At 34.0% G+C, this 16792-nt stretch overlaps 1 protein-coding gene across 1 annotated transcript in view; it reads right to left on the reverse strand.

Annotated features, from left to right (window-relative positions):
• The window catches only part of LOC149782883 (BBSome complex member BBS4-like), a 64539-nt gene that overhangs the window by 32536 nt on the left and 15211 nt on the right, over positions 1-16792 (reverse strand). The window contains exons 6-7 of the mRNA XM_089934428.1: positions 6849-6902; positions 2675-2802 (exon numbers count right to left, since the gene is read on the reverse strand). Of these exons, the coding sequence (XP_089790554.1) occupies positions 2675-2802; positions 6849-6902 (182 nt within the window). The remainder of the gene's footprint in view (positions 1-2674; positions 2803-6848; positions 6903-16792) is intronic.

Here is a 16792-nt window from a genome sequence, read left to right on the forward strand (position 1 = left end):
CCGTGATGTAGTTTGTCAGATTGTTGATGAATTTTATCATTGTTTCTTTAATGTTAACATAAGAAGCATATATCATAGCAGTTTTTTCTTTATATTACAGTGGAACCCCACTATAACACGATTATTGGGGTCCAAAAAATTGGATCGCATTAATAGCAGGGTTGCATTAATGCGGGGTTTAACAGAATTTTGCTTTTTTTCAGAGAACAATGCATTGGCACATATACGTATCTAATGTATATGCTGAATAGGGTATCAACACCATTTACTATCATGCCATTGTGGCATGCAATTCATCCATAATGCAATTAATTCCACTGAAAAATTGGACACAGATTTAAAATATTCAATAGTTTTGTGACAGATCATTGTGTCATTGTGTCTGAATTCAACCTCTAATATACAGTATGAATAGAGTATTAACACCGTTTACTTACTGTCTGATATTGTACCATCGTGGCATGCAGTTAATCCCCAATATATGTAATTCCATTGCAAAAAATTGCATACATATTTAAACTATTCAGTAATTTTGTCACAGATTGTTATGTGTCTGAATTCAATGGGAAAAAGGGGACCCAGGTGGCTGAGTGGTCTAAAGCACTCACCATTACGGATCACTGCCATCTCACCTCTGTCTGCGTGGGTTTGAGTCTTGAGTTTGGCCAATGTGGGTATGTGAGAAAGCTTGCCAGTAACTTATTTTCCCTGGTTCTTCCTCCACCATTAATATTGGCCGCCATGTATAGCCTAACTTATGCTGAAAAATGGCGTTAAACCCTATAACAACAACAACAACAAATCAATGGGAAAATTAACAGCAAAATTAGGTTAAGAGAGACGAAGCACATGTATGGTTCATTATGTTCCAGGGTCTATGAATGGTGTCTTTACAAACTGCATATTGCTAAAGTTTTCTCATATGCGTTTCCGTGTACCTTTATCCATTGCAAATTCCCAATAATTAACACTTGTACGCCTATTCATCTGAACGACTAACAGCAAGAATAATTAACAAACAACACATGCTTTCAGCGTGCATAGAACTTTTACTTCAGACTTTGTGAATATCAAAAGAAACATATGAAAAATACTTTTATAAAAAATTTTAAGCTGAACACATGTACAAATTCATATCCTTTCAATTTCCAGCTAATAAAATGGACATTATTTACTGGTCAACTGATTGCATCTAATAACCCCTCTAAGCCCAGCAAACATGTTGGTGGCTTTCGTTTTTTGATGTTTATTAAATTGTGAGAATCTTTTATCAACCACCGCACTGTCTGCTGCTAGGTTGTGTATGCAGTTAAAAAAGAAACACATGTAGGCTATTGTTTGAGCAATGACTGTGTACAGAATTAATTGAAGACAATCACAAAGGCGCCTTGCTGGCTTTACTCATGGATCAGTAATAAGTAACATTTCTGGTAATGTTTATTTTGGCATAACACATCAAGAACCCGGTGAAATTGTTAAATTTCAGAAGCCACACCATGATTGTATTATATTCGAATTCATATGCGAACACTTCCCACAAATGATAATAAACATTTTACACACTTTCTCGTACTTTAAAGAAAAATATTTTCCTGGGTACGAGAAAAATACATGTACATGTATTTAAAATTTCAGGAACCACACCATGACCATATTAGATTCAAATTCATACATGATCTCTTCTCCAAAATGATAATAAATTTTTTTATACACTATTTCACATACTTTTTAAAAAAATATTTTTCCGGGTACAAGAAAAATACATGTACATGTATTTAAATTTTCAGGAACCATACCACGATCATATTATATTCGAATTCATACATGATCTCTTCCTCAAAATGATAATAAATTTTTTATACACTAGTTCACATACTTTGAAAAACATTTTTTTTAATGTGCGAATGAATATATGAAATTTCAGGAGCCATGCCACAACCGTGTTATATCCGAATTCGTGTTATCACAGGGCGAGTTATAACGGTGTCACTCTGTATTATAATACACAAAGTCTTCTTTGATGATACTGTTATGCATTAATTTTCCATCAAAATTATATGACAAAGCTTCTTGAACAAATATATGGATAATTTGACACGATTACAAAGTTTCTTGAAGAATTAGATGGGCATTTTGACGTATGATTACCAACTTCATCCAGTTGATTATGCTTGATTTCAAGTAGTTATTTTATAACTGATGTTCTCAAATGAACTTATAGACAACGACATTGGAATGTAATACAATCTGAATACTCAATCCTTCTCTGTGTTGTAATTTTTTTATATGACCATTTCACCATACTTTTCATTCTTTCATTCTATCTCAGGTATATATATATATATATATATATATATATATATATATATATATATATATATATATATATATATATATATATATATATATATGAGTTGGTGCTTAAAGGCAAGGTGATAGGTGCTTTTTACCTGCAGACCCAAGTTCAACTCTCCAGAGAGTATGAATTAAAATTCTCTAAGTTGTATGAATCTAAGTTGTATGATAATGCCTCAAATATCTTTAAATCATCTGTGATCTGTGAAGGAAGTGAATAATTGGGACTTAGAACTAAGTTTAACCAGACAATGATGTTTGAGTCAACCCTGTTTGAGCTAACGAGTCCACCATATATAATATTAACCATCATACTTACTCCACAGCTTGTTTGTAAATATCTGTGGCAGCACTTATATTTCCCTCCATCAGATGGATCTTTGCAAGCATGATGAATGAGATCTCATGCCTCTTAAAGGAGATGGCTTTTGTTAAAGATTCCTTGGCCTAAAATAATGAAAGAATAACTAAATCAATAAATAAGAATTACCTAGACATGACATATCCACCTCTCATATAAAGACTCATATTGGCTGTATCCTCAGTTTTTCTAAACTTCTTCATAATACCCTATGGTCCAGCACTCTCAGTTTATATACTACTTATTGCCATGCAGCACCATTTCATAGCACTACATTTTGTTTCCATGTTAACATAGAAAATACTGAATGCCAAAAGTGTTAAGTAATAAAAGGCACCTCTATGCAACTTGCTTGACAAGAGTACAAAATCTGGTTGAAAGGAAATACTGTATATCTTCCTCCAGAACCCAGCCCTACAGAAAAATGAAGTAACTATTGCAAATTATTTTTACTTTTCCATGCTATATGGTCACATGTATACTGACTGCTTACCATTTTAAGCTTAAGCAATATACTGACTGAATAATCCACTTGAACCATGAACAGTGCCTATGAAGTCTTACTTTCCCACCTTAGTAGACAGCAAGAGTTGTTGTCATGCACCATGGAAGTTTTCCATGCATCTCAGAAAACACTGGAATGTCCAAACCAGATCCCACAGCTTTGTTTCTCTTGATGGACTGACAGAAGACAGAGGGTGAATGATTGTGTTGTGATTCTTGATCTTGGCAACAAAATCAGATTTTTTATCAGGACCAACTGAACTGTTGGATTAGAACTTGAGGTAATTCAGGGCCATAGCTATTGCATGCAATTTGCTCACCCTGCATGCTGACGTTTGAGTCATCACGTAACAAATCTTAAAAGATAATAAGTTCATGGAAGCTGAAGATATGGCTCAAATTGGGGCAAACTGAGCCTGGTCAAGATTCAGGAGGTTCCTTTTGAAAACAAAATTAGCATGTGGAGAATGGACAAGTCAATCTTGGGCAAAAGGTCAGGTAGATCCTTGTGTTGACAGATATCTTCTCTCCCATTATGTCTGAACGTGTCAGAAATCATGAAATGACACCCTTTGATAAGTGATCGCAGCAAACCTCATCTCAAAGTCGAAATGTAAAAAGTGAGTAATCAAAGTTGGAAGGTGGCCAGGGGGTGATACTGCTGTCTTGACACCAGTTGGTAAAAATGTGTCACTTTGCATGTATGCCTGCAAAGCAGAGGGCCCTCTAACTGCTGAGATCCTTACTACAGTTAAAAAGCTGAAATCTTTTTCATACAAGGCTTTCCTGATAGAAGCCAGAAAATGGAGTTTATCCAGACATGGATAAAACACTAGCAACTTTGGCTGCTAGAGTAATATGGGGGGTCACCAAAATCTTCTTTGGAATGCTTATTGCATGATCAAGTGGATTGTTAACCCAAGTTTTGTCCCATCAGAGAGAAGCAAGTACAGCCCCTCACCTCTGAAATCAGGACTGCTGGTGGGAAAGCGTAAACCCATCACTTAGCTGATCAACAGGGCATTATTCACCCAGGTCTCTGGTCCAGGAATGGAGAGACTAATTGTGGGCAGTTTGAGGTTCCATATTGGTACAAAGAGATCAATCATCCGCGGATTTTACTGGGTACAAACTCAATCAAGATGGACAGGCCAATCTGTATGAATCAACTGACTTCCTTGATAACGACTCAACCATTACATTAAGCCTACCTAGCATATGCTGAATTTGTATCAATGTGATGATTCTCATGGTCTAGGGTCGATATCAATGTGATGATTCTCAGCAAGGTCTCATGATTTAGGGTCGATATCAATGTGATGATTCTCATGGTTTAGGGTCGATATCAATGTGATGGTTCTCATGGTTTAGGGTCGATATCAATGTGATGATTCTCATGGTTTAGGGTCGATATCAATGTGATGATTCTCATGGTTTAGGGTCGATATCAATGTGATCATTCTCATGGTTTAGGGTCGATATCAATGTGATGATTCTCATGGTTTAGGGTTGATATCAATGTGATGATTCTCATGGTTTAGGGTTGATATCAATGTGATGATTCTCATGGTTTAGGGTCGATATCAATGTGATCATTCTCATGGTTTAGGGTCGATATCAATGTGATGATTCTCATGGTTTAGGGTCGATATCAATGTGATGATTCTCATGGTTTAGGGTCGATATCAATGTGATGATTCTCATGATTTAGGGTCGATATCAATGTGATGATTCTCAGCCAGGTCTCATGATTCACAAAAACTGCATTACTATTTTTAATGCAAGTATCATTTTTGCTGCAGTGTGTGGCAATGAGGGCATTTCAGTAGTTTTACAAGTTGAAATGGCAAACACAAATATTTCACCCTTTTTGGCCATAGTACAGAGTCAATTAACTGATTTAAAGTTAAATGGCAAATACCAGCTGGGATATCATTTGAGGAAGATCAATTGCATGGTTGTGAAACCATCAACTCTCAAGACTAATTGTGTTTGCTATTAAAAAGGTTTATCAGTGTGTTTGACACTCTTCAGCTAATTAGAATCTCTAAAAAAAAATATGTTCAAAACAAATAAGGCTAGCCTTTCATAGCAAACAAGGTAAAGGTTAGCTTTACATAGCAAACAAGGTTAGCCTTTCATAGCAAACAAGGTTAGTTTTTTTTATAGCAAATGAGGTAAAGGTTAGCTTTACACAGCAAACTAGGTTAGCCTTTCATGGCAAACAAGGTTAGCCTTTCATAGCAGACAAGGTAAATGTTAGCATTGCATAGCAAACAAGGTTAGCATTTCATAACAAAGAAGGTTAGCTGTTCTTAGCAAACAAGATTAGCCTTTCATAGCAAACAAGGTCAACTTTTCATAGGAAATGAGGTAAAGGTTAGCTTTACACAGCAAACTAGGTTAGCCTTTCATAGCAAACAAGGTTAGCCTTTCATATCAAACAAGGCAAAGGTTAGCTTTACATAGCAAACAAGGTTAGCCTTTCATAGCAAACAAGGTCAACCTTTCAAAACAAACAAGTTCAACTTTTCATAGCAAACAAGAACAGCCTTTCAAAGCAATGAAGGTCAGCCTTTCATAGCAAACAAAATCAGCCTTCATAGCAAACAAAGTTAGCTCTTCATAGCAAACAAGGTCAGCCTTTCATAGCAAGCATGGTCAGCTTTTCACAGCAAACAAGGTCAACCTTTCATGGCAAAAAAGGTCAGCCCTTTGCCTATTCCTTATGTTTGATCCCACATGCTATTGGCTCAGGAGGGTAAAAGTAGTTGCTAGTCAGATATGCTCGGCTTACATACAGAAGGAATCTCTTAGATAAATAGACAGTCCTGGAGGCCAAAAAAAGCTGAGCAATGTTACAATTAACCTGACAGGAGATAGAGGTGTTTGTACATAGCATATACTTAGCAGATCGCAGATGATAAGGATGATGGGCGAATGCAGAAATAAAAGAACAGAACCTTCAGGACATGACAATTTATAGGCAAAAGCATGCGTTGCAATATATCAGAGACTGTGGGAGGGTGTGGGCAGTGGGGAGGGTGTGGGCAAGAAAACTAGGGTGCACAGTATATAAATTATTAATGATGGAATGCACATGTTATTATGGTGGAAAGTCTTAAAAAAGGACACCGCTCTGGTGGCCTAGTGGTTAGAGAGTCCACCTTGGATGCGGGAGGTCAGGGGTTCGATCCCCAGCAGAATCATACCAAAGACTTACAAAAATGGTACTAACAGCTGCCTCGCTTGGCACTCAGCATCAAGAGGTTAGTGTTAGGACTGGTCAGCCTGGTGTCAGGATAATGTGACTGGGTGGGACATCATGCTACATATCTGCGGCACGATGCCCCAGTGCTAGACATCGCTATAAACTGCCACATTGCAGACATCATAGCAATATGACTGAAAAATTGTTAAAGCTACGCTAAAAATCCAGATCACATCACAACAAAACACTTAAAATAGGATTATATTTTTTAACAAATAATTAAAGAATATTGCCAACTTGCTAAACCAATGAATTAACTAATAGATTAATATCTTAAAAACTGTATTGCTGAGTTTGCAATCTTTTTAAACTGTGTTTCATTAAAGCAAGGACTCTTATACAACATTTTATGCTTACCCTTTGTAAATCCCTCAGGTACATGAAGCACACCCCTTGGTTATGCACTATTTCCTGAAGTAAAGTAAAATACAGATTATGATATAATATGTCTGCAAGAAAAAGAAAGTGAAAATTAATTTTGCGACTTGTTAGAGCTGGAAATGTGAGTGCACATACACTAATCTTTAAAGTTTCTCACTGGATAAAGAGAAATTTATAGAACAAGATATGCACTAAAGAAATACATCAGAATGTATGAAAACTGAATGACAGCATTATATTACTGTACAATTCAGCACATAGATACAGAATCAAACCGAATATAATGACATAGTCAATTAATACAATCAATTAAGAAATTAACATAATTTGCATATTTTTTGAAAATGAAATATCTTTTTTAAAATTAAATTTGAAATGTCATATATGAGAGGCTTTGTTGAAAATATGAACAAGTACTATTCTGTGGCCATCTGGCTTAACTGAGAAACATAAAAAAGTCAGCAGTGAAAATAGCTCTTTTCTAATGTTATAAACTAATAACTTCAAATTTTCTGTGCCACATGATGTGATTTTAACTAATCCAAACACATGTTAGAAAGGGTTGGTAAAAAAAAATTATGCTAAAAATATTCTAGCATAACAACAATGGACATTTTTTTGCAATTTGCCATTTAACAAATGTTTCTTCACTTATAATTATCATCAAACATGTGACTAGTATAAGCATTGTAAATGCATAGTTGAGGTATCATGGTCAAACAAAATGAATCCAGTATTAAATGGTGAAAGACTAACACTGAAAGCTACATAAATATATCTTGAATATAGTGTCATTGACGAGTTTCTTTGGTAGCAACTCTATAGCATAAAGGAGCAGCCAAATGATGGCACTTTAGAATACAAAAGAGATTTGCCAGATGACATGGCTTTAGAATACAAAAAGAGCTGCCAGAGGACACTGCATTAGAATACAAAATGAGCTGCCAGATGATATTGCTTTAGAATACCAAAAAAGCTGCCAGATGACAGCACTTCAGAATACAAAAATGAGCTGCCAGAGGACATGGCTTTAGAATACAAAAAGGGGCTGCCAGAGGACACTGCATTAGAATACAAAATGAGCTGCCAGATGATATTGCTTTAGAATACCAAAAAAGCTGCCAGATGACAGCACTTCAGAATACAAAAATGAGCTGCCAGATGACATGGCTTTAGAATACAAAAAGGGGCTGCCAGAGGACACTGCTTTAGAATACAAAATGAGCTGCCAGATGATATTGCTTTAGAATACAAAAAAAGATGCAAGAGGACAGCATTTCAGAATACAAAAATGAGCTGCCAGAGGATATTGCTTTAGAATACAAATAAGAGCCACCAGAAGACAGCACTTTAGAATACAAACATGAACTGCCAAATGATACTGCTTTAAAATACAAAAATGAGCTGCCAGATGACATGCTTTAGGATACAAAAATGAGTTGCAAGAGGACAGTACTTTAGAATGCAAAAAAGAGCTGTCAGAGGACATTGCTTTAGAGTACAAAAATGAGCTGCCAGAGTACACTGCTTTAGAGTACAAAAATGAGCTGCCAGAGAACAGGACTTTCAAATACAGAAATGTGCTGCCAGAGGACATGGCTTTAGAATACAAAAATGAGCTGCCAGAGGACATTGCTTTAGAATACAAAAAAATGGGCTGAGAGGACTAGAATATAAAAAATAGCTGCCACAGGACAGCACTTCTCAACTATTTGAAGTGACTCTGACCATGCGTAACTAGCAACCCCAGATAGCGCCTATTCCTTATCAGTAAGCTGGGTGAAAATCGACATTTTCTTATACTTTGTGCACTAAATTTGTATTAAAATCAATAATAACATTTTTATGAAATAAACTTTATTTAAAAGGGCTTTAAATTATCAAGAAAAGCATATAAATTTCATTAATATGTACCTTTTATTGCATAACCAAATGGTCAGGTAATTATCAATCAGTAATCAAAATTGATGGATCTCTTTAAATTGCTGTTTCCTGTGTGCACACACTGACACCAGTGTTTGTTTTGCAAATGCAGGTAACCAGAGCCTCATGAATATTAATGAGGTATTTGTCAATTGAATGGGGAATGAATGATGTTTCCGATATTGTTTTGAAAATTAGCATTTGATGACAATGTGCTGAGAAAATAATTTCAAAAGTATGCCTTTCACCAAGTTGACCTCCATAAGACGTGGGTGAAATCGCCATATTGGTTTCATAATAAACGTAACATCGATATGAAAAATCAGCGATCACAAGACAAATGCTGTGATTTATGTACACTGTAAGAATGTTTTGCATTGGTAAGTAATTATTTTGCATATTTATTTCTTTATTTATTAAATATTTTGTGAAATATAACAGAAATTTTATCATATAAATGATCTATCATGGAATTGTATAAATCCTTTTATTTATTAAATGTACATGTACTCAGGTTTCTTTTTTTTTATACAATGACACATGAGAGTGATTTATGTATACTGTACAAAGATTTCGAAATAGTGAGTTCAGTTCATCCTATGCCACACATGTGAAGTGCCTTTGATAGGTAGAACTGAATACTTCCAGCGCACAGACAATGTATTGCGGCATTGTCTGTGTATAAATACCTCACAGTAGGTCAAAATCTTTACATTATGGAACGTCTTGTCAGTGAACGGTCTACTTTAAGGACTTGCACATCTTCAGCTGTAGAGGTATGTGAATTATTAAATTCTTGCGTATAAGTTATAACCATTGTACTACTACATTTATTTTTGTATATTTTCTATGTAACTTTGGCTTATGTAGTATCAGGCTAATATTTTCTATTCTTTTTTGTGACTTAGCAAGAGATTTATATTAGAAATATATAAAGTTGCATTTTTAAGAAATATTTAGTACTATAGGATTCTTGTCAGGCATGGTTAGGTTCACTTCTGAAATTGTGCAATGTTTTGTAATTATTGTGCCAATAATGTAATGTGTAGCTTACCGTATATAACATCATTACATTTTATTGTATATGCCTGTGTCATGCATAGTACATGGTGTTAGATGTATTTTCAGCTGATCAGAGTCGTAGATGTAGAGCTGATTGGAGTCACAGCTGTATAGCTGAATGAACTGACCAGAGTGACCAGAATGATCAGAGTCACAGCTGTATATCTGACCAGAGTGATTGAGTTGCAGCCGTAGAGCTGATCGGAATCGCAGCTGTATAGCTGATTGAAGTGACCAGAGTGATCGGAGTTGCAGCTGTATAGCTGAATGAAGTGACTAGAGTTATCAGGGTCAACATGGTACCAGCTGCAGAGCTAACCATAGAAGTTGACCATAGCAGCTGTGAAGCTGAAAGATAGAAGCCACAGAGTTGGGTAAACAGTGTTGCTGGTTGAGTACCAGATGATCGGGCATTGCTGAGATTGTTGGGCACTGATTGCTTGACTGACCAACCTGGAATACCGACTACTTGACTGACCAGTGTGACTGGTATCCAAGTGTGCTGGTGATGAAGTGTGTAACTTCATACATGTAATCTTTTACCTGTGGGCTAATCTTTCGGGTTTGTAATACCCAGTGTGTTTTTGGGACTGTAAAGATATTTTGTACATCTGTCCCTTTGTTTTCACTATTTGAGTGAATACATCTTTACTATATGAATAAAATAGCACAGTTTTACTATTTGAGTAAAATACATCATTCTTTCATTGTGAAATCACTGTGAATCATTCACCCCTTCTCCTTGTACTGTGTAAGGTCATTTATTTATATTTTCATTATTTAGTTTGTGCGGATTATGTTAATTGATCCAATAGTTGGATTTTATATGCACATATTAATCATGATTCTTTTCTCATTCAAGTCATTCATCATTAAACATTGTATATGTATCACCATCAAAAGTGTTCTGTTGTAAATCCAAAATCCCACCTGGTTATCTTATTATTGATCATCCTCATGTTGACATGTACATGTAGGTTTGACAGATATACTCTCAAAATATTTTACAGTTTACCTTTCTTCTTCAAAACTCTTCTTCTAAATACAAATTAATGACAAATTATTGTATGCAAATGATGTTTGAACATTTTAATAACAAAATCTCTATAAATAAAATTTACCCAAATAACTTGCAAAGATTGGTGGTATGAATAGAGTACGAATACGTGATTTACTGATCGACGTTCATACCATGAGAAAGTACTGCGCTACAATTTTAGATGATGAAATATGTTTTTTTAAAAACTGTACCTAGAACACATTTTTATTCCTTTTCGGTGTAGAAATATGAGTATGGATTTTCCTGGTCCTTACTACCAAACAGCAGGAATCGGTATTGATTCAATATCTTCCAACTCATGTAAAAAAAAATAGACAAACCATCAAATGGAATTGTGATTGAAATTTTCAACTTTTATAAGAAAAATAATAAAACATTTGCTGAATTTTGCGACATTCTAACATTACTTAATGATGGGTGTCAGTCAATTAACCAATCCACTATTTCCAATAGAGTTAATAGTGTACTTGACTAGATGAAAAAACTTGTGAGTAAAAAAAAGTGCCAGGTGTTAAAAAAAACATTATTGAACTTCTAGGGAAGGAATTCAAGACATCAGTGACAATAAAAACTTCATATCATGTGACAGAAAACATATGCTGCAGTGAGAAAGAGTCAGACACAGTGTGTCAAAGCAATGAAGTTCAGATGACATGTATTACCTACAGCACTAAAAATGTTGGCATACAAACTGAAAATGAAACAGAAAACTACGTGGAAGAGTGCACACTGTGGTGGAAAAGACTTGCGTCTTAAACATAAAGAGCACCAGAAATGTGTGTGCAATGAAATATTGGACCAAATGAGTTAACTGCCACTGAAGAAGAGAAAATGAAATCTAATGAACTCTATGAAAGTGAAATAGATGAACTCAGTACAGTATGTCAACAGCTGCCTGTTTAAGACTAGCTTAATGATTATGTTGTCGTAGCATACCAGGGTGTTTGGTACTCTGGATGTGTTCATGAAATTAAAAGTGACTATAATAATGATTTGATAGTTAAATTCATGGCACCATGTAGGAAAGCAGGAGTTTTTATATGGCCCAGCAGAGACAATGTTCAGGAAGTTAAGCCTGAATTTGTCATAGCGACTGGACTGCTTCCAGAATGTCTAAATTCTGGACATCAGTGGGCATTCTCAGAGAATAGAAAATTTGATGAACTGTTTACAATGAATTAAATGACTTGTTAAGAAATATGTTGTCCAGTATGTGAATTGTGTAGTAGAAGAAAAATAAAGATTTTAACCCCTTATTTTCTTCCCTACACTGAAATCTAGTGGACATCGTTTAATTTACTGCAGATATTTGAATTCTACAGAAAAAATGCTATAAGATTGCCATGGTAAATGGAGATATCTTTTTTAGATAAAAAGTTATGATGCAAATGCTTATTTTATTAAACGTGTTGGGTCCATGACTTTTAAACATGCATTTAAATAAGGCAAAATTTCACTGAAAAGACAATTTTTGTTAATATTCAAATAGTCATAGCTTCTGAACTAATCAACAGATTTAAAAAATCACACTCTAGTGGTTACTCTACCCTCACCAACCACCCCTATGATGGATGCATATTCAATAAACAACTTTGCAAATGTTCTTCCACAATATACCCAATGAAATTATGTTTTGCTTTTACTACAACAATACAATTAAAACCAAACTAAATACACAAGCGCATATTCATCATTACACAACAACAACATTATTACTGTGCACATAACTCTGCCCAGATAAATTTAAACTTAATTGTGCACTTGACATAACTTTCTAAAGAAAATGGCGTGTCTAATTAAAATTGAAATTTGGAGTCATATTGTGAATGAATGTGCATTGCAACAACTTTTCCCTTTGATCTGGAATGAATAGATTTTGGAAATTTTTTTGATTATTGACTGAATTTATATATGACAATTCCACATAAATTACATCTGATTGAAGAAGTGAGGAAGAAGCGTGTTGACATCTGCAAATGTGTTTCTGTTTGTCACTGAATGTCTGAAATCATAATGTGGGAAAAATATGAAGTCTTTCAAGTGCAATTATCAAAGAGATGCTATGGAATTTAATTATTCATTCTGAGTGCAGTAAGGAGGATGTAATTGGACTTATCATTGAAATTACAATACAATTTCGAAATGTGTAATCAAGATTGAAAACCTATGACATGGCTCATGTAATTTGGATTTGCAGAACTAAGAAAGTACATTTTGAGGAAATTCAGGATGTAAAACTGTAAGTATATTGTTTTGCCATTCTTATCACCAGATAAAGAAGACAGTATATGACTTGCCACTTGTATGTTATTTGTAAGGACCCTTTCTTGTGTCTGTTGTATACTGTAGCTAGCCTAAATCCGAAACACTGTATCAACAAATTTAATGCAGAATGTGCCAAAGCAGCTGATATGTGGCAGTCCACAAAACATCTGTTTTAGTTTATTCAGAAACAAATTTAAACAACCACAACTTAAAGCACCTCCTACGCGAGTGTACATGATTTGTTTATAAATCAAAAGTGCTGGCGTCTGCATCTATTGTTGTTTACAATAGAAAGTAGTTCCTTTATGCACGTGAATGTAATATGTGTATTGTCGTGCAAGTTCAGTATCGGGTAATATTGAACGATTCTGATAATGTAAAGTTAATGGAGAAAAAAATGTGCATAAAATAATACTCAGTGAATAACAGTCTATGGAGTTCAATTAGTTTGTATGTGCCCATATATATTTTTCTACCTTAATACTGGATATATTTTCATCATGTGGTACACAACACCATGATGACCTAATGAGTGGCAAAAACACAATTTACAATACATTGTTGTTTTTGTATGTGTGTGTGTGTGATTTAGATTTTTAACATAGCTTAACAATTTTCCATTCATATCATTATGATGTCTGCAGTGTGGCAGTTTACAGTCATGTCTAGCACTGGGGCATCATGCCACAGACATGCAGCATGATGTCCCACCCAGTCACATTATCCTGACACCAGGCAGACCAGTCCTAACACTAACCTCTTAATGCTGAGCACCTAGTGAGGCAGCTGTTGGTACCATTTTTTATAAGTCTTTGGTATGACTCGGCCAGGGTTTGAATCCTCGACCCCTGCATGTGGGGCAGATGCTCTAAACACTAGGCCACCGGAGTAGTAATTTGTACCATATGATGAAATATATCAAGTATTTATTCAGGAAAATCAAATGTTATCAATATTACATACCAAACTTACTCCAAAATAAAAGCTTAAAAAATTAAACACATTCATCAGCACTTACCCACACCAATTTGCAGTTTCAATCAAATTCATAGGTTGACCATAAAGACATTAGTGATTTAAGAGAACAGTAGATATGAGATTACCTATCTTGAAGCAATAAATTATATTTCTGATATTTCATAAACTATTTTACTCTATCTGCCCACAAGGCAGGTCTGACTGAGTGACTCTGCACACTAGGTTTTCAACACTGTTGACAAGGCAGCATAGGGGACATAACTTTGTAGAGAAGCAAACTGTGGCTAGTAAAATATCTTTGGCAAAAATAAATTTCATGCTCAAAAGATAATGCTGTTTCTATTTATAGCCCCACGTTAAAAATACTCATATATGTTGCAATAACTTTTGAAGGCACAAACAATCATGAAACTGCATGACATGATGGGAAATCTTTCATTTTCACATGTGAAAATACAAGGATATATTTTTCACATGTGAAAATACAAGGATATATTTTTCACATATGAAATAAAGGAAGGATAAATATAGGAAAATTATTTCACCAATAATCTTCTTTATTACATATTTAAAAAGAAAATGTAAAAAATTTATGATGGAATATTTTCCACATTTTATTTGCCATTCATTAACATATCATGTTTTTTTCGTGTAAAATATGATGATATATATCTGGTTTTAATGTCGGAAAAAAAAATCAAAGAAAATTATATTTTTTTAAAAAAATATACAAAATCACTAAAAGATAAAACATTAAGTGACCTAATTATGGTATTGCAGACTATAATTCCACATGCTTAGATGTATGCAGTTTAACAACCCCAGGATACAGTAGTGTTAAATAGAAGTTTGCCCAAAAATGAACTTTATCCTAGATTTTGATCTCATCCAGACCATACCACCAACGTTAAGTATCACAAGATTCCCTATCAACATTAATACTATTTATAAGAAAGACATACACAGAATAAACATCATAACTGTAGATTTTAATAAATATTAAACCAAATTTTACAATGATATAAAGTAAACAAAAATCATACAAGCCTGGTATACAGGTCATGTTCTTTTAAAATGATTGTGTAATAATTCTCAAATGACTGTAATAATTCTCAAATGACTGTGTAATAATTCTCAAATTATTTTTGTGTATCAAGTTCCATGACTATAGATAAAAAATTCCCATATCATACAATTAGGTCAAAATTGGCTTGAAAATTTTAACCATGTCTTAGTTTATGACCTCTACCTGATCCTAACCTCTCTGCAAATCTTCAACAGATTCCCTGTAAACACTATTATGTCTAATTACAGTAAATAAAATGAATGACTTTACAATGTAATGAAAATAATCATCATAAAGGTATAAATGAAAATTTGCCCTAAAACATTAATCTTACTGTGTTATATTTTATGACCCTAAAATCTGAACTCAATTAAAAATCTAATAGCATTGGGTTGAACATTTATATAATGATAATAAACAATATGTGTATGATGATAATAAACAATATTTATATAATGATAATAAACAATATTTATATAATGATATAAACAATATATAGTGATAATAACAATATTTATATAATGATAATAAACAATGTTTATATAATGATACTAAACAATATTTATATAATGATAATAAACAATATATAGTGATAATAACAATATTTATATAATGATAATAAACAATATTTTTATAATGATAATAAACAATATTTATATAATGATAATAAATAATATTTCTACCAAAACCCGTACAACCGGGAGGAAAAGTGAAAGAAATACAGACATGCCATTGTTTACTACATTAGCTCTCATTCTTTGAATGGCTGATCCAGAAATGCAATGTTTACTACATTAGCTCTCATTCTTTGAATGGCTGATCCAGAAATGTAATGTTTACTACATTAGCTCTCATTCTTTGAATGACTGATCCAGAAATGTAATGTTTACTACATTAGCTCTCATTCTTTGAATGACTGATCCAGAAATGTAATATTTACTAAATTAGCTCTCATTCCTTGAACGGCTGATCCAGAAATGCAATGTTTACTACATCAGCGATTATTCTTTGAATGGCTGATCCAGAAATTCAATAATATGTCAAAGACTGCTGCTGTTGGATGTATACTATATCTGGGTTATTTTATGTTGCCAAATTTTCATGACGTTCAAATCTGTAAAGCATCCACACAATGATCAGTGTTTCTCTTTGATGAAAGTGATGTTCTGTCAAGAATATTGCCAATTTTATTCACTGAAAGCCCATGCTTTCTACTATAAGTTCTTTCCTATTCGTTTTCATCAAATTCATACAAGCACTTCACTCTCACTCTTTATTACTAATAATCACTTGCTAGATAGAGAGATGACTGGTCTCAGTTTGTAATTACTTGCAACTTGTGTTAGAAGGGTCATGAAATATGCTCAGGAAAACAAACTATCATATGAGCAAATTTAGATCTACATTGTCAACTTTTATATTTCTATAAAAGCTGGTTGAATGAGTTTATCTGAGCCAGTAAATCTTTGTAGCACTTGCCTTAATAGGCAAATGGATTCTCAGAGAGTGTTCATCCCCTACAAAGGTAGCTGGTAATGAGAAGTTGTGCTTAATTTAAACCTTGAC

Source organism: Sinohyriopsis cumingii, chromosome 15 (genome assembly GCF_028554795.1).
Source record: "Sinohyriopsis cumingii isolate HCF-2022 chromosome 15, ASM2855479v2, whole genome shotgun sequence".
NCBI lineage: Eukaryota > Metazoa > Mollusca > Bivalvia > Unionida > Unionidae > Sinohyriopsis > Sinohyriopsis cumingii.